General features: G+C 45.2%; 1 protein-coding gene across 1 annotated transcript in view; it reads left to right on the top strand.

Annotated features, from left to right (window-relative positions):
- Nucleotides 1-6,555: 6,555 nt before the first annotated feature.
- LOC142888377 (copine-9-like) overlaps nt 6,556-22,148 on the top strand; it is a 45,834-nt gene continuing 30,241 nt past the window's right edge. Inside the window, exons 1-3 of the mRNA XM_076026619.1 lie at nt 6,556-6,938; nt 7,929-7,969; nt 19,367-19,413. Of these exons, the coding sequence (XP_075882734.1) occupies nt 6,859-6,938; nt 7,929-7,969; nt 19,367-19,413 (168 nt within the window). The 5' untranslated portion in view covers nt 6,556-6,858. The remainder of the gene's footprint in view (nt 6,939-7,928; nt 7,970-19,366; nt 19,414-22,148) is intronic.

Here is a 22,148-nt window from a genome sequence, read left to right as displayed (position 1 = left end):
GGGGGGGGGGGGGGGACCCAGAACCCCCCACCACCGATCCCAACCCCCCCCCCTTTCACTTAGGGTTTCAAAAATTGCAGAGCAACAACTGTGTCGTCACGTGTTCGGAACCTCCACTTTGATTGGTCTTCAGGAGGTGTTTCATGTTGCCAGTCGGCTAATTTAGATGCAGCAAGAGTCACAGCGCCAAGGAGTGAAATTGGCGGGAAAGTGTGTGTGTGAGAACAGGCAGACGCTTTTCCAAATTTCAAAATGTTTCTGCTTTGTTTAGCATAAAATAACAAGAACAATCCAAAATCAATGAAAACTTCGAAGCAGAAACTCCGGCCCAAATGCTAAGATTGCAAAAAAGACATCTGAGTGATGGATCAATACTGAAATGAACTAAGAAATACATTTAGGAATCTTTGAGAGAAAAACAAGTCTTGAATGTAGAAGAACACAATTATATTTACAAAGTCAGGAAAAATTAAGGTGATCTAACAAACAAAACGCAAGCATTTCAGTCTGAAGTGCGTCACCAACACCAGTTTTGTTACTGGCTGAGAAGCCCCTGCACCGGCCAATTGAAGAGGAGCCTTGCAACAAGAGGAACCGCGACATCTGGATGTTGAAGGCGAGGAAACTGGAACAGGGTGGCGGCAGGCAGCGCAGCTGTCTTCTGGCCGGCTTATGAATTTTCTATTCAGGCTTGACTTGTTTCTGCGGGGGCCCAGATGTTGCTTCAACTATTGAAGCCTCCGTTCGCCGTCCATTAAAAGCTTGGTTACTCACTCTGGGGAGGAACGCATCTGCCCTGGAGCCGGCGGTATTCATGCAAAAAAAACTAGGCCAAGACGTTGGTCTCTCTGCCGGGGCCGGCGCTTGCTGCAGAGGTGGAAGGAGCGCTTGTTGCGTGCGATTATCGGCGAGCGGCTCACGCTTGAAGCGTTTCTGTTCGTACGCTGTTTTGACAACGCAGGGAGTCGTAATGTGCAAATGGTTACAAGGCAGCTGCATCGCTGGGATTTCTGGCTTGTAATCGGACTTGCTGCTGGTCTGTCTTGAAAATGAAAACTCTAGTCTAAATAACTCTAAAGTGTGTAATAACTGGTGAGAGAGTGACCTGGCCAATCAGGGATCTTTCAGGGCAGAAAGAGAAGAATTTTGCTTTTATATAGTTTAACCAAAGACAACACATTGGTTGGTTGGAAATATAAACATATAGAAAAATCAACCAATGAAACACAAATAAAAACGAGAGGGTTTTATTTTGCCAAATTCTTGAATTTTTTCAAAAGTCGATCGTGGATCGCTTTAAACTGGTCAGAATGTGACTGGACCAATCAGTGTTTTTCAGAGGTGAAGGAGGCGGAGCATAAGCCCTGAAACCGGAACCTACTGCCCCTGTCAGTAGCTGCGTTTCTTTTACAGTTTTCTTTTTTCTTTTGCAAAATATAAGCGATAGATCAAAAATTTCAACAGAGTACAATTGCGATTTGCAGGCGTTTCCATTGAATGGTGTGAAGTGCATCGGTCGTAGTTGTCATAAAATCTCGTCCCACAAGTATTTTTGTGTAATTCTCGCGGGACGTAATTCTTGTAAAATCTCGTCCCGCCATATTCACGAGAATTACGTTTTCTTTCATTTGTTTAAATTTGTTTGCTGTCAAGAATGGCTGTTATGTTTTTTCCCTTCGATTGCTTGTAAAAAAATATTCCTTCTCCTCCTCCGTCCAAACATAACGCGTCATTTTCACTTGAAGTCAACTGGTCACGTGACCCCCATACGTCACGTCGGGCCACTTGTAAATGCAAGAAAAGTATTTCCATGACACTTTTTGCGATATACATCTGTATCGATACGTCTGAAAAACCACCTCATGTGAGCGTCAAAACCTTTTGGTCATATTTGAGAGGTTTTTTGGAGCTTAGATGATTCCATTACCAGTTTTTTATCGCGATATTTAGTTTTTACGCAATTCCACGGGTAATGGAAACGCAACGACTGTCAGCGTCAGCATGGATCCTGTCGTGGAAATAGTATCAGCGTGGATGCTGCGCTGAGGTCAGTTTGATCAGAATCCGGCAACACATCCTTGGTGGAAGAAGAGCAAAGGCATTGACTGGACACAGTTCAGTTAAACTTAACAATAAGGCAGCTCACAGTGGAGAAATCGCTCAAATATTCTATTCCTCCGAAAAGTTCAGTTTTATTTGATATAGGCCTATTGAACATGTTTTTTTTTTTCTTTTTATGACGGACGTTTGAAACAAACACCGTAGTCAGGGGGTGGCGCCGCCGCCTCCTAAAGGGGGAGGAGCTCCTCACAGAGAGCCGTGTGTTTAATAATGCACAGGGGTCATTCTTCCTTGTCTTATCTTGTGGCTGCAATGCATGTTGGGAACACACAAGTAGCGCATCTGAATGCAGTCTAAACAAACGTGCACGTTAACCCCCCCCCCCCACCACCACCACCACACACACACACACACCTCCTCGCCTCACCTTGCTGCTCCGCCGCTTCAGACTATCGCTCTTCATCCCGCGGCCTGCTGTCATCTGCAAGCTGCAGCAGGGGAGCTGACAAGTGCGTTCGCTGCCTGTGCGTGACGGTGCACGTGCGTGAGCGCAAAGCATGATGTGGGTGGGGTTTCTTCGCTGCGCGTGCCTGTGTGCTAGAATTGGCAGAGCGGGCAGGCAAAGGTGCGCCGCTGCCGCTGAAGTGAAGACGTGTCAGCGCAGGGAGCAGAGGCCTCCTGGGAAACCGGAAGTGTGTGAGGGGAAGAGTGTATCGCTGTTCTTGCATGAGTGTGTATGTGTGTGTGTGTGTGTGTGTGTGAGCGAAAGAGAGAGAGTCTGCAAGATGAATGCAGGTGATTGAAATGACAGGGGTTTCTCCATCATTTTCTCAAAAATTCAACATACACACACACACACACACACACACACACACATATACATATATATATAGCCTGCTTTCCACAGTGCGAAAGCTTGTCTCAGGCTGCCACCTGCTGGTAAAAATGTGAGCTGCAGCAAGAATGCAATGTCCATCATTTATTATTTATTATACATTATTATAATCTATTAATTATTGCGGTCAATTATTAATAGATGTGTAATATCATAAAGGCATCGAGCAATTGCTTACAAATGTTAGTTATTGATTGATTTGTCATTTAAAAATTACAATTAATGAATATTCATGAATACTGAATAATTTAACAGCAATGAAGTGAGGAGACTATAAATGCTACAAGGAAAGAATTCCACTGTTTTGAGGTTCTGATAAATCTCTGCATGCTATTACAAAATGTAATCCTCAGTTAGAGATTCTCTGGACTCTGTTTACAGCGTTTACAGCGAAACTAAACAAAACAAATCACGAATAAAGCGCTGTGCTGAGCTGCAGTGTCACGCACTGAACACTAGGCGGAAGCATTTCATCAAAGCTGGCAAAGATGCAGCACCTCGTCTGACTTTTCTCCACGGCAACTGACATTCTGCTCTTCATTTGTGTTTTAAGCACAGTTATTATTGTGCGTTTCTCTATTATTCGGGACTGAGCCTCAGCGAAGGCCTGCTCTCATCATCATCATTATTATTATTATTATTATTATTATTATTATTATTATTATTATTATTATTATAGACAGAATTGAGGTGTTGGCCGAAACGACAAGTAAAATAGTCTGTGTTCATACACAATGAGCTTCACACAAGTTTCAGCCCCTCAGCAAAACCATGGGAAACTAATTTGTCCTGCTGCAAAATTTACATTACAATTATTTGAATATGTGGCTGCGGAAATGATTTATGGAGTCTTTATTTCGTGCAGCACAACCGCTTTTCCAAATCAGTGATATTTTTCTCTCCCACAAACTCTGCAAGCTTGTTTATTTTCCTTTACAGCCACACACACCGTGTGTGAGGATTGTCTGTTCACTGGGTATAAACTTCACAGCTGGGGTGAAGGTGACACGCAGGTACAGTTCATCCGCCTGTACAGTCATCAGCGTATGATTGGACTGCGGATCCGACAGAGAAGAGGTTCTGCAGCCAGGGTCTCCACCGGCCGGCCGTCACAGAAACACGATTGCCGCGGATGACCTCCATCAGGAGGTCGACCAGCTCAGTGGTTGTCGACGGCCCTGCAGCCCATCCTGGTTGAGGAAGAGGAGCCACATGTCACCAGGCTGCAGGACTGGATTCTGATCAGTCTGGATCAATTCAGCAGGCTTTCAGTGGCAAAGCGAGGTTCTGAGTCAGAGGGTATTAGAGGTCGTTGACATCCGACCTCTAAAGTAAAAGGATTTTTGGGACTTTGGGTTTGAACTTTGTGGAAGAGGATCTGAACAGGGTTTTCACCTTTAGCAATTAAGACACACACACACACACACACACACACACACACACACACAAACACACACACACACACACACACACACACACACACACAAACACACACACACAAACACACACACACACACACCAGCCTTATTTTAGCCTTTATTTCCAGGCTGGTCCGTGGCGGCCGAGTGGAAAATGGCTCAACAACCGGCTCCCTTCTTCTCTCCGTCTTCATCTCTGTCCCCTCTCGCCGCCTTCGTCCATCTGGCTCCGCCTCCCCCCACCCTTTCTCTCCCATTCGCCGCTGTTTCCTCCAGTCCATGACAAATTTCAATTTCTGCCTGATCAGCTGTAAAATTGACTGCCTCTGCTGACGCACACGCACGCACGCACTCACGCACACAGACACACACATGCACACAGACACACACACACACTGTGTATATGGACACTTAAAGACTCAATGTGTGTTTTACTGCCAAACTCTGCATTTTAATGAAACGCCTCGTGATGAACTCAAACTCCCTCCGGCCACATATTCTAGCGACTTTCACAACTTTAGTTTTCGTATTGGTCTCTGGTGGAGCAGCGTCACATCATTAATCGTCACAAGAAAAAAAAAAAAAGAAAAATAGAAACAACTCCTCCCCGGAGCTCCAGAAAGCAGTGTAATTTAGCCCTGTGTTTACAGCCTCCGGTTAGAAGTGAGGATTTATTGGCTTCATGCCTGTTAGCAAGGGGACAGAGACGAGACGGTCTCAGAGGGCGGGGCCAACGCTTTGGTTGGCTGAAAAACATGCTATTAAACATTGGTAAAGAGGTGTTGAAAGATTTGTTCAGAAGAGTCCCAGAACTGAAGGAGTCTAAGTTGACTATGAAGGCCAGGATGGACCTTCACAGACTCTGGTAAACAGGCTAACACACAACATGGGGCCAGCATGGGGGCCTCCTCACTGTTGTTTGTACATTGCTCACAGTTAAAGCATCACGATGTGTAAAACCAGGTGTGAACAAAAACTCAGAGTCAACAATTTTCTGCCCTGGAGGCAACTATTGAATAAAGCACAAGAAAAATAACCAAAGCCTAAACATTTTTCATTTCTGTCATGGTTTGTAGAGGAAAATTTGTATAGAAAAAAACAGGCCTTTTCCCTCCTCTCTCGCCATCCTCCTCTCCTCACCCCCGCCCTTCCTTCCCTCCCTCCCTCCCTCCCTCCAGGCTTCTGTGCTGCCTTGTTTTCCAAAAATACTGTATTTCAAAAACGCCGTCTGTTCTCGTAGCGGCAGCTCACGGGGGGGAAAAATCATAAAAAAAAAAAAAAAGAAAAGAAAGGGAAAAAATGCGACGACGTTGAGGGCGAAGAGGTCGCCGCGGGAGGTTTTCGCAAAGAGCGCGTCAAGGCGCTTCTGGGAGAGTGGGTGATTAATGGAAAAATTACAGAGTAGCCTTTCCACATTTAGACGCGCCTGGCGACGCCCCGTTGGCAGGATGACAGCTTGTTTCTCCACTAGGAGTTAATTGGCTGCGAGTGTGCAAGGGTCCGGCTCCTCTGGATCACCTGCTCCAGTCAGGAGAGGACTGTCTTCCTTATCATCATCATCATCATCATCATCATCATTATCATTATTATTATTATTATTATTATTATTAGTAGAAGTAGTAGCAGTAGCAGTAGTAGTAGTAGTAGTAGGGGAGAGATGAGTAGCCTGGTGTCCTGTAGTAGTAGTAGTAGTAGTGTCCTGTGTCCCAGTGGAGCCCTCTGACTTGAAATCGGTTTACAGAATTCTATTCTATTCTCCATCCATCCATGTTCTACTGCTTATCCAGAGTTGGCTCACAGAGGGCAACGGTCTCAGAACAGTCCAGACTTCCCTGGCTCTAGTCACCTTCTCCAGCTCATGCGGCTATTCTATTCTATTCTATTCTATTCTATTCTATTCTATTCTATTCTCGGACCAAAACCAACAGCAGACCGTTTCCCTCGTGAACAGAGTTTTGTTTATGTGACTAAATTGCGCACTGGTTTTATTGTGTGAACACACTTGTGAGGACATTGACCTTCAGTGACAGGTGTGTGAGGCACGCGCGCACACACAGAGAGGGAGAGAGCGAGAGAGAGAGAGGGAGAGAGAGAGAGAGAGAGAGAGAGAGAGAGAGAGAGGGGCGGTGTGGTGCAGTTCACGGCTCATACGCTAGGCTGCCCTCTTCTTCTCCTCCTCCTCCTCCTCCTCTCGCCCCCTAAGCCGCACGCGGCTCGCACCTCGGACGCACAAGGGATGAATGAACTTTAAATAAAGAATCTGCGGGACAACTTCACCGCATCCCCGTCTCTCTCTCTCTCCCTCCTCCGCGGAGAGCACATCCCGCACATGGATTTACCACCATCACGAGCGCGCTGCTGCCGCTGATCCCGCATCACTTCCCCACGTCCCCTCTTGTGCCCCCCCCCCCGCCCCCCTTTCTCCTTCTCCTCCTCCTTTTCTGACTTTCCTTCCACTAATTCGCGGATGCTGCGCGAGGCGAGATGATGGCTTCGATCGGGGAGTTCGACCCGCTCAACACCAGAGTCCCTGCAACTAAAATAGAAGTTACCGTCTCCTGCAGGTAAGAGCCAAACCCTCGCGCCGCACAAAGTGCGTGTCCTTTCCTTGAAGTCTGCGTCGCTTCAGGTCCGTCGGGAGCAGCAGGAGGAGGAGAAACGCCAACAACAAAAGTTCATCAGTCGGCCGTCTGCGTGAGATTTTGACGGTGCGATAAGAAACCGTATCGGGATTTGACGGTATATGACGATACAGCTTCTCATTTGTCTCCGTGGTGAATCGACTTACCCCTCAAATTAAACATTGTGTTTTAATTGTAACTTACAAAATCCATCATGCAATTCCTGCAATCTGTTTTTTATTTTTTTATTTTTTTATATCAGATGAATGAAATCTGAATATGAACAGTTTAGAAAATGTGGCTCCCTGCATCTTTATGCTTCATGGCCAGGAACAGGAGAGCATGTGTGTGTGTGTGTGTGTGTGTGTGTGTGTGTGTGTTCGTTCTCTGGAAGCTGGTGTTTAAGCTAGTTAATTACCTGTGCACTTAAAAATTCTGCCCTGGCAAACATGATTTATTATTGATGGATCAACTGATGGGACTGAAATGAGTCTGGGGGTGCAAGAGGCTGAGAATTTTCCATAGAAGTCAGTAAATCCGGTTTGAAATAAGTGATGATAAGCACAATCAGGCAAAACGACGTCCCCTGAAGGGACGACGGTCGGCTGCTCTCTGACTGACACAGAGGTGAGGTGGAGGAGGTAAAAAAAAAAAGAAACTTGTCGACTGTCAGCTTATCTCTCCTCTGGCTGTTTTCTTTTCTTTCTTTTTTTGCCCCCTGAATATTGAATGGCTATTTCCAGTATCTCCTGAGATCTGCCGGAACTGAAATGGTCAGACGTCCGAGACGGAGAGCCCGATATTCCGGGTTTGGTTCAGAGAGCGAAGAGGGGGCGAGACAGAGGCTCTATCTGCCTTCCTTTCACGCATGTGTATATTGTGTGCCGTCTAAGCAGCAAAGCTAAGTTGTTGTCGTTGTTGTTGTCTCCATAGGAACTTGCTGGACGTGGACACCTTCTCCAAGTCTGATCCTGGTAGGTAGGAGCCTGTTAATACACACACACACACACACACACACAGACACACACACTATGGTTTCCTGCGGCACCTGTTCCCTGTCTGACGGCAGAGAGGTGGAAATTTCCCCCCAAATTTCCGCCGTCCGTGGCTGTGCAGCTTAATAACACAGAAAGTCCTGATAATGAGCCGGAGCTGCTGATAAAAGAGGGAGGAGGGTGCAGGAGGCAGAAAAGTCAAGGTCGAGGAAAGGTCACAGGTCTTGAGTCTGGCTGTCAGGGCTGTCTTGATGTACAGCGGAGGAAGAGGAGGCGGGGGAGGAGGAGGAGGATAAGGAGGAGGAGGAAACGACTGCCGGCTTCCAGCTTCTTGTTGAATTTCCTCACTTGTTGTTGCTCACTGGAAGGAAGTGCACTTCTTCTTCTTCTTCTTCTTCTTTCACGTCCGACTCCAGCGTCGCAGGTAGCCGCAGTCCTCAAACGATCCTGATTGAGTTACGCCAACCGGCCTAATTGGATTTGCGGGCCCTTCAACCTAACCTCCCCCCCCACCTCCCTGTAAACGGATTAGGAGCGGAGCGATGTCCTCAGGGGGAGACGGCGGCAGCATCAGATACAGGAGGTTTGACTGCACGCGGAGAACGATGCTACAATGAAGTGAGGACGCTTATCGTCCGACTTTTACCGGCACGTTGGAAAACATTTCGGCGGTAATTAAGTTCCGCTGCTTAGTTTCCGCTCGCAGATTCTCGCTGAATTTTGAATGCTGTGTGTTTCTTGTGGAAAAAAAACAAAAACAAATACCAGTTTCGCGCACTTTTCAGAATTGATTTTTGCACCACCAGGAGGTTTGGATGCAAACGATGCTGCTTGTGTTGGTAGTCTTGGCAAAAATGTTATGAACGTTTTCTCTTTCTTTCAATGTGGAAATCAAAAAAGAAAAAAACAAGCATGCACAACAGGCGTTGGTGGTTAGCTAACCACTGGCAAGTTTTTACAGTTGCGTTTTAGATGCAACACTTCCTTTATCACTCTGTCTTTATTGAAAACCACAAAGCTGAACTACAGTATTAATTCCCCCATCAATGTATTTTAAATAGCCCAGAAATGAAAAAAAAAAAAGAAAAACTCAGAGACAGTCGTCGATAAAATAAAAAGTGCTGAGAGGTGAAAGTCGAAGGTGAGACGAGTGGGTCGTTAAAGCAAACCGTCCTCAGGACTCCACATCTACGTTGTTTAATTAGGAGTCAGGAGTGTAAAGTGGTAACTCTGATCACCACACCATGCAGCAAAATACGCTTTGCATGGAGAAAAAAAGGCAAAAGATTGGATGGAAATGGCGTGACGACAGCCTGGCGTGGTGCATTCACTCCTCTGAAAGGCTGCAGAGAGAAAAAAAAATGACTCGATTACTGAAATGTTGGTATATTTTTTGCAAATTTTGCAAGTAGTCTGGATACCTGAATAAAAATCAGCATGCAGTCTTTCTGGAGAACTCGTCCGCCACTGAAAGCAGCCTCAATGCGACATTCAGTCGCAATCAGCGCTGGAGTCGGGCTTTGAATGAGCTGCACACAAACCCACAGCTGTCAACCAGGCCTGGCCCGACTCTGCCTCCAGTACTGGTGGTTTGGCCTGTGAGTTTGCTGGGCTTCAACCAGTTCTGACTGGGAGGAGAAGCCGAACGCAGTCAGCGATCTTTTTTGGAAACAATGTCACAGCTCTAAACCCTTCCCCTGCCCCTGCTCTGCAACCTGAGCGGCCGTGAGGTGCAGACGACCACTCATAACTACAACCACGTCGAGCAACGGACTTGTGACTGCTACTAATGACGAGCCTGCACTCTTACCATTAACCTCCATGACAACAAACTGCAAAAAATAGTGAACAATAACACACACATCGTGGATCGATCGTGGATTGTGTGCAAAGTGAAAATAAACACAACGAAAGCGATATGCAAACATCCTGTTTTGCTTTTTATTGATTTTCTTTTGGGTCGGCGGACTGGCATATTGAGGCAGGAAGCCTGAATGACAAAAATGTTAGCCAACTTTTACTGACACAACTCCTAGTCAACCTTAACAATCTTGTGTTCTAAAGTAACTCGAAGCATTAGTTCAACTCTGTCGTTCATTCACACCGTCCTTTCACGAGCGATCTTTCTTTCTGTTCTCTGTGGTGCTAATGTTGTTAGCTAGCTCCTGCTTCATTAAACACAGCGTGCTTCAGGTGTTCTTCTTCTTCCTTCGCCTTCAGGGAGTAAACTTGTGGCGCCACACCAGGCTGGGCATAGGTACTACATCTTTTTCAGTCGTTTCCAGCGTATCCGTGTAAACAGGGTTTATTTTTGAATACCGCTTCATGTAAATGCCTTTTCGAGTGCGGTTTCGAAAATGGTGCCGTTTCCAAAAAGTCTGTCTTCGTGTAAACGGCCCCTGAGTAACGCAGATGGCTCTGGCAGAAGGAAAATGTTCAAATTAGAATTGAAAGGCACACTAGTGGCCGTGGGGGTGTGTGTGTGTGGGGGGGGGGTCGCGTCACATCGACTAAAGTGTCCTGATACTGAGTGATGCTGTCGTGATGTTTGCAAAACAACGGGGCTTCCGGGTGAAAAGTGCCTTTAATTTGAGCAGCGGCAGAGTGCAGGGAAGGAGGGAACTACCACAAAGCACAACCCGAGACAAGACCTCTGCAAAAACACATGCAGCACTGGCTGAAGACGGAGAGAATTTATCGTAGCCTGAGATTCTGATAATGGCTCCATCCTAAATGAGATCAAGTGGCGCCAACAGTCAAGACCAAGTAGGAGGAGTCCGTAGAGGTTCATTACAGCAAGTGGTTCTCTTTCTATTTCTCCTCAAAGGATGCTGATTGGTCCCAGAGATTATAATTCCTCTGTTATACCGCAGAGATTTTGATTGCATTAGACATTACGCAGTTGTTGAGAAACAAAGTGTATGTTTGCTCAGGCACATCTGTAGGGCTCTCAAGCCTCTCAAATGTATCAATTTGATCAGATCTGGATCTGTAGGATCATAAGTTCTGACTGTGACGTTGATAAAATTAAATTTAGCCTCCGCTGAACCTTCAGCGGTTCTCGAGTTTTCTTCTTCGACTCCTCTACCAAGAATTTACCCTTACCCCTTCGCTATAAGGGCGTCTTGTTCTACGTGGATTCAACTCCCAGTTTCTTTTTAAAAATAGATTTAAAACATCCCTGCTGGACCAGACAGCATCTGTAAGTGGAGCGAGTCCTGCCATCCTTTAAGGCCGCCGCGATGACGGATCGTCACGTGAGGAGGGTTTCAAAGCGGCCGATCGATGGGAGGCCGACGGAGCGAAGCTGCATCTGAGAATGAATACAAAGACGAAATGACAATGGAAAAAAAAACAAGTGGGATGCAAACACAAAAATAGAAGGAAGGCGTCGCAAACCTACAGGCTGCACAACTTTGATCATACCTTGAATCTTTAACTTTTATCTGCCGGCTAAAAATACCGTCCCTTTAATTTTTTTTTCTTTAACTCCTGGCCCAACTCTCTGGAGTTTTCAGGCTTTTTTACAGCAATGGGAAAAAGTTGCTGTACCCTTTTTTTTTTTTTGCGTCTCAGTGGAAGAATGCGGCAGAACCGCATGTTGTCCCACTGGTGGATGACTCAGAGTTTGTCCTTGGGGGAAGCCGCGTCACATTGCCTGGTTGTTGCTGTTTAATTCGATCTTCGGCTTCTTTGACCTGGCCAATCAAATTATCCCGATGCTGCCCGTCTGTGCGCCCGCCCAGCCGCCCACCCACCCACATGCACACACACTGGAAATTTAGCTTTGTGTGAACAGGATACGAAGCTCAAAAACAAGTTCATTGTCTTCTCATACAGAAGCATTTTTCTTCACATTGATAGTTTTTTAAAAGAAAATTTGCATTTGAATGTGTGTCGTTGAATGTGGGATTTTGAAGTTTTACTGTTCAGCAGGTCAAGGCTGATGAATTGAAATACACAGCAGGGAATGACTGCACATGATTTCTTGTCGTTGAGTTTCACTCTGGAACCTCTTGGAACCTCTTGGAACCTGATGCACTCAAGTATCCCTGAAGTTGTATGCTTCAAGTCGATTGTCGTTGTGTTATTGTGTTGTAGGTGAAAACGTTTGGGACATTTTTTGGAAATTTTTCGCTCTCCAGCACTTGTGAGTATACTGGAGGACGAAAAATCTTACCTTATTTCAGACGCGTTTTGTGCTCATGGACAACAATCTCGGAGGCACTTTCAGAGAAGCTGTGTCAAGCCGCGATCAGCCGTGAGTCTTTATTTCTTTGTTTTTTTTTTATTTTGCAGCTCGGGACATCCGACAATAAAAAGCGCCTGCCTATTTTTTTTGCACTCGGCTGCTCGCTGGCTTGCTCTGCTGCCTCTGCTTGAGACGTCGGATTTCTGAAATGGCTCCGTGCCGTTTTTGCTGCCGAAGGGCTGAAAAAGTTGTTCGATACTTTCCGTGCCTCTTCAAATGAGACTTTGAGGCTTTTTACCGTCACGCGGCGCAGAAAAAACAAAAACAAACAGGCATCAGGCGGGAGTGAGCGACTCTGACCGGTGATCTCTGTAGACGTCGGAGCCGCTAGAAAGCTCCTTGCTCTGCTAAAATGCTACTTATTTTCAAGCTAGGCTTTGGACCGTCGGCCACAGGATGGGCTGAGTTTCGATGAGCCAGCGTGAAAATGGATCGAAAACACCCCGTAACACAATTTTCGGAGGAACACTCACCCGCAATAAATGCGCTGAAAGCCTTTTTCTGGACCCTCAGCTGACCACGGCAGCGACCTCCCCGTCGAGAAGCTCTTGGTTCCAGCCTGTCGCTGGTTGTGCGCCGATATGGTGTTCAACGAGAATTAAAGTTATGTAAGCCCTCTCCGCTCCACCGGCTGCGCACCAATTAAAGCTGTCACTCAGCCTTTTCGGGGAAGGTGTCACTTTTTTTTTTTTTTGTTTAGGGATGATGGATGTTTCATTTTTTGGTTGCACGCCGCCGCTCCGCCTCGCTGCCACTCAGACAAACGCGAGGCCTTTTTTCTTTTGTTCTTCTCCTTTCTTTTTGTCCCACCTCTTCAGCCGGCTCTCGGCTGGGACGTAACATATTCCAAGCATGTGTGACCTCGGCTGCGTCCGGAGACGCTTTCCCCGCTCGACCCTCCATCATCGGGAGTCCGAACCCCCACCCCACCATTTTAACCGTGGTAATGAGAGAAATTGAAATCTCAGAAGAGACGATGGCCCGTTCCATCATTTTGCTGGTCGGCGATTGTCTGTATGATGTATTCCTTTAGCGCCCCGGGAAAAAATAATGGGATTCATGAGATATTTTTCCCTCCTCATCCTCAATAGCCATCTGATTGTTCTCCTTTATGCTCGGAGCAGCTTTCCCGCCAATAAAGTGACTCTTTTGCACTTACAAAAAAAAAGTGTAATTTGAAATTTGAAGCTGCCCTGATACAATTTCATCGGCAGAATAATGAGAAAATGGCCGACGGGCGACAGGACATGGTGAAAAAAAACCCTGAAGTTTCATAGAGAGAGAGTGAGAGAGGGAGAGGGAGAGGGAGAAGCCCCCTCGTGGAAGTCTTTGAAGCTACCGTGAAGCTCGAAAAGCTGAAACACTTCTCGCACAATTTATGGGCTCTCTCGTTTTTTTTATCCACCACCAAAAAAAAAAGAGCTATCAAGCTCCCATATGAAACATCCCACTTGTGTTATGCAACGCCATTTGCCGATGGAGTGCTTGGCCGCTTTCAAGCCACATCACATGACACACGGCTGTTACGGATGTGCGTCCTCTATCCCGCCAGCAGGGACCGTCTGCGATAAGCGCCAATGACAAAAAAAAAAATCTAAATAAGGAGATAACCCCGCTGATTGTTTATGGCGGTTGTTGACCGAGGCGATTTAGTCATGACTATTGATAAACGCGCGCCATGACACATCCTGTACATTCGCTGTATCGGCTGTGTGTCATGAGTCAGCGGCAGGTAGGAGTGAATGTTTGGAGGGAAGCAACGCAGCAGGAGGAGTCAAAGCTGCGGGAGATTCTGCCATGTGTTTTTCTTTTTCCACAAACATGACAAAGTTCAGATGGAAACTGGCTCTGACTGTGTTATGCTGCATTGATTTGACAGAGAGGTGGGTGTATTATTGTGTAAATATGTATGTGTATTGTGTATGTATGTATATTTTTTCAAACCTGTTTCAGTATGCAGGCGTCGTCAGGCGGGCTTCTTATATATATGAGAACCTTTCTAACGGTAAGAAAACCAAATGACTTTTATCGTACTGCAATTAAACACTTAATAATGTGTTTATGGGTGTTTGTTAAGTTTTTACCAATATAAAAATCAAAACAGAAGCGAAATTTAAATGATTGTTTTTTTTTAGGTTCAGCTACATCTCGTTATAGTGAGAGTGGAGGGAGCACCTTAATGATGGCTTCAGGATTAATCGACCTTAATTGGCCTCGTGAGCTTTGTCAATCTCAAAGAGAAAAAGAAAAATCACTCACAATGCACTTCCCCAGTTTTCACCCCAGTTGACTTCCTCCCGCAAATGATTTTTCCTGGTAGACGGACGAGGTTTTTCTGCTGCAGTCGCTGGCACGCTGGCTAAAACACTTGATTTTGATTGACTGGATATTTTTCCAGTCGGACGTTTCGTGGAGGATCTGCAGCCTTGCGCGCATCGCTCGCTCCACCTCCTCCTAAATAAAAGGTCACTGCTCTCTAATTGCTCCCTGGGTTTCCTAAAGAGATGAGAAAAAAGCTCCTGTTGATCCACACTCATGACATTTAATGGCTGCTTTTCATAAAAAAAGGATACAATGATTTTTTTTAGAACTATTTTTAAAAGCTGAATCTGCCAGACCAGGGACTGACTCATGCGCAACAACACTAGTGTGTTTAAAGGTTTTATACCCTTTCACTTGGTCTTGTCTTCTTTTTCACACAGACTTTCTAACCACTTCCATTCTTTCCATGTTTCGATGCCTTTCTCATTGATATATTGTTGACAGGATTTGTGGATTAACCCTAAAGGTCTTAAAAGATACATAAAGCTAATCGGTAAAGTGTAACTCCTCCATCAAACTGTCCAGGTTTTTCCAATCAGTGGTTCAGTTATACATTCCAGTAAACGCAGCACTCATGGGTCACCGACACGTAGTGTAGGTTTGACAAAACCCATCAGGGCAAGGTTCCGACGTTTTATGGTGATTCCTGCTCACCGCCACCAACTGTTGCATTTCAGTCTGCAGCACATTTGAAACACAGACACCAGTTACAGAGTGAAAAATCTACCAAAACACACACGATTCGGGGAATCCTGGGAGTTCTGGACCATCAAGGGTGAAATCAAGGGTTCCACTTTGCAATTCCGGTCCGGGGTTGATGGAAAAGCTGCTTTGTCACCGTGAAGCACAGCCTGCTACCGTCCTACCTGTAAGCGGGATAACCCCTCCCCCCAACTAACCCTAATCCTGGCTGCCAGCCACCAGAAGCGTTTGTGTTCCTTTGAGGTTCAAGAACTGGCCCCTTGAAGGTTTTTTTGGTCGACCGGCTCCTGCTTTATCCGGCTATATTGGAAAGAGATCAGTATATTAGTGGGGAGCTCTGTGCCGACCTCACGGTGTCGAAATTCCCCCATGAGAGGTGTTTCCACCAAGGATTTCCTCACCCCTCAAAGCCCGCCTGCCTCAGGCTAAACGGCCACTGCCTGACTGTCTTGTCATATCCCTACAATGCAATTCCTCAGATTCCTCCTCGGACCATCCCGTCTTCCATCTCGCCTTCATCCATGCCTGCCTGCTATTCCCGGGTGACTCTACCTTCCTGTCTGATTAACAGTCAGCGCTGTCCTCTGTCTGTCCTCCTCCCCCTTCTCTCGCGTCTTCCCCACCACCACCACCACCACCTTATGTTCCCACCTCGCTCAGGTTTTTTGCCCATAATTGTGCCAGGAAGCCCAATGGCACTCTGCCCAGATCGGCTAACTTTCTGATTATATTTCTCAACACCCTGATCTCTCCGTGCTGGCGGAAGGAAATCCCCTTCCAGAGAGAGAGAGATAGAGCGAGGTACAGAGAGACAGAGAGACAAAAACTGCACACAGCTTGTTTAGCATCAGTGGAATGAGTCAGAAAGGACGCTGGGCCATTTCCATCCTCGCTACGCTGATGGGAAATCCTTGTCAACAGAACGCAGATGATCTTTCTCGCATGTGTGGACAGGAAGATAATCCGTCGGAACAGAATGTGAGAAACTTGAGTGTTTTGTCATATGAACTCTGTTGAAAACAAATAATACCCCTTCAGTGTTAAGGTGTCTTAAGACTAGGCAACTCATTTAGGGCAGTTTAATACATCTATAACAAATAAACAAAAAAAACAAACAAACAAACAAAAAAACAAATCAGAGCAAACACACCAGAAAATGTACAGGATAAACCTGTGACCAAGTGCTAAAGCGCTTCTCTGGTTTCATAGCTTTAATCTACCTACCTATATGGTCAGTGCAGGGCATCTTAAAGTTCCGCAGGGCCGAGGGCTCAACAGGGCAAACACATTTGAGATTTAGATAAAAAAGCACACCTGATAACCTCTTGGATTTGTATTCATGTGTGCGCACACAGAAAAACAAACAAACGAAAAAACAATCAAAAACAAGGCAGTTGGTTTCATTTCCTTGGTCTGTTTTGCACCTGTGTCACCGAGTTTGTGTGTGTGTATGTGTGTGTGTCCCAAGTGCCGAAGTTTCCCACCGTCGTCCAAACACACTTTCCTCTTAACGAGGTGGCTCCGTCTGGCCGCCGCTGTGTTATTGAACGTTGCATGGCTGTTTGTCTTTATATGCCATGAACTCCAGGGATTCACGGGTCCAGACTGTGCAGACGTTTCTTTCGCCCCCCTACTCTCGGCTGTGAAACACAACGCAACAAGTCTAAAAACTGGTTATTATTGAACCAGACCAGCGTACACTTGAAGTCTGTGATTTTTATGAGGAAACCTTTGTAAATACTTTTGGGATGACACAGTGATCAATGGATGGACTGTTCTCAAGGACAGATTACCCATCGGACCAGTGACTTGACTAGACAATGTCCCTAAATCTATTTAGGGACATTGTCTGTAATGCAAATTGGATAAATCAACATTGCCTTTGCGTAAATCAATCAACCAACATTTCCAAACTCCAACCTGTTTTAATCCACTCTGGTTTACCTACTGGTTGTGTTACTGTGGCCTGCAGTGAGTCCATCATGGGGACTTGTGTTTGGACTCCGTATCGCAGTAACAGTCAACTGTGATTAGCTGCTCTGTAAGTGACCAGATGGGCTCTTTCCTTCCCCGGTAGTCACATTCCATAAAGCCGGCAATCAGCCAGCTTCTCCAGACACGGCTAGAGGCACCAGTGCAGCCCTGCTGGGCATTAGTCTGATCCCACCGGCCGGCAGCTTCTGGCTCTGTTACTGTTACCGACCTTGGTGGGGAGGGGTGTAATAACACAAGGTGTTGCAGAGGCGCTCAAGGACACCAACGCTTGGACATTATTTCAGAGGATCGTACAGAGAGTGAGAGTGATGAGGAAGACTTGAAAACAACGTCCTTGTGTTTGCTTATTTCCTTGAATTGCTTCCGTGTTTCGAATCCCTCATATCCAAATAGCCAGTCCTTGCGAAGTCTTGTGGGCTTCTCACATTAACATTCTGACAGAGAAAAGATTGTTTCTGTAAATTGACCCAAACCCCAGACGCTCTTGCCGGCTCTGTTATTGTTTGCCCTCAGTTAATCTGCTAATTAGGATGGAGAAATGTGGTTGTAATCGCTCGACGGCGGGTGGTTCATTCCATGCTTTGCAGCTGACCGACGTTATTCTCTCTGCCAATTATGATTAAATGTCTTAAGTGGATTTTTATTATTAGACTGCTTGTTTATATGCATATGCACGGACCTACTTATGTGTTTATGTGATTTAATCTGCCCTGCTTGGTTCTATCTCCAAACCAATGTTATTGTCGGGTTTGTTTATTGATTAATTTGGAAAGTCCAAACTGTGGTCGGCACACGTTCGTAATAAAACTGATGAGTGCTTGTTCTAACAATGCAGTTTTGTCCACTTTCTGTTTGCAATGCTTTGGCTGGAGAGTCTATTTTGGCACCATTGCAACAACAGATTCTCTAACTTGGAAAACCGTGGATCTGGACTTTTATTTAGAAGGAATTACTGCATCTACCACCGACACAAACTGGCTCCCTGCACATCCTCAGCAGCCTTGTGTCGCAGGAGCAACTTTCTTATCCCTGTGTCCTTAAGTCTAATAACCTGAAAATGTACCTGTAAATTATATTTTACTCTCAATTCAATGCTGTCAGTCTGGAGTTCTCACCCTCAGGGTACCCCCGTGGAAAGATTAAATTGCACGAAAGCCAGCAGATACTGGGAACGACTTGGCCCTGACGACCTACGTACCAATCGAACTGGAATCATATATTTGCTGTTACTCCAGGCTTTTTTTCTGTCTGTATTTGTGCTGCAGCTATCAATAACGCTATGCAATATGACTCATTCTGCCCTTAAAACAATTCCTCAAGCACATCAAGGCTTTATTTTTTTGGTTGTTGAAGTTATAGATTACAGGCCTGGCGGAGAGTAGTGGCAGCACTACTTTTTTCTTTTTGTAAGGTAAGTAATGGGGTGATTTATCATCTCAACAACGTGAGAAAAGTGAGAATAAACCAAATGGACTGTGTGTCACGATTTCATCCAAAAGTTCAGTTGATTAACTGATCGACTTGAAGGTACATGGAACCGGGTTCTTGTGTGAATCAGTGATGCTGTTGGTACCGCCTTAACTGAGAACAATACACCACCAGGAAATAAAAAGTAGAGGTTAAAGACAGAAACTGAGTTGAGAGACCAAACTAGGATAGACCAAGATTGAGTTAACACATTGTTGAGGCCAAAACCAAGACCCCCCCCAATAAAAAAGGAAGAGGAGTGATCTGCAGCCAAAACCAGTCTGGTCTACCACAACACTAGTGATAATCTGGGAGGGACGGGCTGCACCACACCTCAGAATGAAAGGTGAACAGTGACAGAAAATGGATGGTTGGATGGATAGAAAATGTACCATTTAAATTTCAAAATTCTCCCTGTACGACGATGATGATGTTGATGTAATGTTTTTTTTATGAGGAGCTTATTGACTTTCCTCCCAGTCGCGCCGGAAACCTAATGAAAATGGATGTGAGTTTTATTGATTGAACTACTCAGTGTTATGATAGCCGTCAGGTGGCAACATGTAAAATCCATCTGGCTAAAAGCACGTGTTGTTTTTTTTTCTCTCTCTCTCTCTCTCCCTCCATCCCTCCCCTAGTGGTGGTGTTGTACTTGCAGGCTGTGGGAACCAAAGAATGGAGAGAGGTAAGTCAGAACAACTTCCTCCTCCTCCACACACATAATACTGGTATTGTGGCCACTGTTTTGATATTCTGCTGGTAATACAAGTGGAGCTTCAGCTATAGAGTTTTTTTTAATCGGATAATTTAATGATTTATTATATTGAACCAAAAGACACTTCTAAAAATGACATTTGTCAGTGTGAAACACAACAGTGGAACGTTTTGCGGTGGCAAAATCAAGGAAACAAAGTTTCCTAAGATACTAAACAATATATATATATATACATGTTTGATTGATTTAAGTTGATTTATCCTTTCAGTTAGAAAATTAAGTGTCGACTCTCATGCTGTTGGCCGCGGCCGTGCAGGAGGCAGTGCAGCTCCCAAAAAACAGAGGTGTCAAAGACTTCACATGCTCAGTCGACAGTTACGGTTGTCAGAATTAGTAGTACAGGTTAAATAATAAATAAAGTGAACGTGATCTCATTACACCGTTCGCGGGTAGGATTAGGGATTCAGACGGTGACTCAGGGCAGCAAGACCTCATAAAAGATTCACCGTCTGCTTCCTTCCACTTCTTGCTGCGTCGCCCTCTGCCACTCTCTCGGAGTGGAGGAGGAGGGGGCGAGGTGTGGGGGGTGGGTCACGTGACCTTCCATTTACTGACACCCCTTGAACGGTGTCTTGTCAATAGACAGTAACCTTTTTTTTGTTAATTATTTCACTTTTTTGTTTGATTATCCATACGTCTTTTGTTTCGTACGTCATTTATTTGGTGCAGCTTTTCAGTCAGTCTTCAGGTGAATTCGCCGTCCTGCAAAGTCACACCGACCCGCTGATCCTCTCGCACCCGGGCACCATCACACCTCTGCCGCTCCACCGCGGCTGAGATTCATCAGAGACGATGAATGTGATTTGCGCTACAATCAGAAGAGTAAACACCGTCCCCCTCCGGCAGCTTTCGTTGTTGTTGTTTTCTTTTTGCGTGTGCGCGTGTTTTCATCCCATCACCATTTCCTGAAGGCTTTGCTCAGTCACGGTGTGTCACGCGGAGGCTTTTATGCGGTCATTCTTTGTCTCTTCCATCTTCTTATTGCTGTTTGTCTGCGAAGATAATTGGCTCCAAATCGTAGCTGATAACCTTCTTTTGTGCGTTATTATTTCTGCTGCCCACGGCGATCTTGTCATCAAAAGAATCCCTGATAATGATTTTCAGATTTTCTCAGTGGAAGATATGAAATAGAAACATGTTAATGCAGAAAATGTGTGTCTAGTCAATGCAACTTATTGAGGGGAAAATTGCATTTGCTTACAAACCTAAAAAAAAAAAAATTCAATCACATTTCTTATCACGCTGTTCCTGCTGTAAAAGCCCAAGCAGATTGACAGGTGGGGTTGATATACATTTTTATCTCATACGGCTCATTAAACTCTGACCTTTGCTTAAATACACCGTAATGGAGGAGGATTTTTAATGGAAGGTGTGTGAATATATTTCGGCTTCATTTCAGAGGTCACTGAAAAGGTCATGGCCTGATTTACATTGGATTTAATGACACCGAAATTAGGTGAACTTCAGATGGCTGTTTGGTTGGTGAGGTTCAAGTGTGCAGACTGTTTACCACACACCAAAACTGTCCCGGCTGCATTGCTCCTCATAGTTTTTTGTTTTGTTTTGTTTTTTCTTTCAAAATATCTGTTCATTATTTCAGAACATAAGAACACATAGTTCACCATCACAAGTGCAACCAAAATACCGCTAAATCTGTACAAGTGTTGTGCGTCAGCCACGCCATCAGTAACAGATGTGAGAAGGTGCAGCTGTTAGCTATTAGTTTGTCACCTGCAGCCTTCCAAAGAAAAAGAAGAAGAAGAACAACAACAACAATGAAATGACAAATGCTTTCTAAATATACAACCACAGTCCTGTTGGTCTCAGGGGAAAACAATTTCCAGCAATTCAAGTCGCTTGTAAGTAATTTTGCAGGCCACTGTTCAAGACGACACTTTTGCCAAAAAATGGTGGCTGACAGCAGCCATCGATGTATCACTCGCTTTTTCTTTGACTTTGCGACAATATGATGGGGAATTCTATCTACTGATGTATCGTGGCTTTATCCTGCAGCACTCCCCGCCAGGCAGACCTCCAGCCTGACGACTCTCTGCTAATGAATGTGGATGACACACTGATAGTCTGGATTTTATTTACTTTTCAGTCGCATGAAGTGAACACGGTCCCCTATACCTTCCATTAGAGAGATAGATAGATAGATAGATAGACTTCATTGATCCCTTTGGGATGACTCCCTCAGGGAAATTAAGATTACACTTTGATGTGCTCTAGAAGATCTTTTTTGGAGAAGTTTTCAATGAGGGAAAGACAATCGGGAAAACACACACCTGCACCTGAAGGAGACAAATTTCGTTGTCCAATTCTAAGAGAGCAATCAAAACTCAACACAAGTTCCAGGAGAAGCTAATCAACGGATCTCACAGATACGACAACAGTTTAGCTTTAGCTTTCTTAAAGCTGAAAAGAGAATAATAGAGACCTACGACCACCAAATAGTTTCACTATTAATACTTGTGTGAGATGAAACCCAAGGGCTATCAACCCTCTAAAAATAGAAACAGTACAATCAAATATCAGAGGAAACCCCTCCACCTCCACTACTCTGCTATATATAGGGTTTGGTCATGGATAAAAAAGATTAGCCGCGCTGCGCTGGACACTGAAGACGAGAACCGAAGTACTGA

The sequence above is a fragment of the Nelusetta ayraudi genome, unplaced genomic scaffold (assembly GCF_046127955.1).
Source record: "Nelusetta ayraudi isolate G7.1 ecotype Tasmania unplaced genomic scaffold, CSIRO-AGI_Nayr_v1 ptg000019l, whole genome shotgun sequence".
Taxonomy (NCBI): Eukaryota; Metazoa; Chordata; class Actinopteri; order Tetraodontiformes; family Monacanthidae; genus Nelusetta; species Nelusetta ayraudi.
This window is presented reverse-complemented; position numbering and strand designations above follow the sequence as displayed.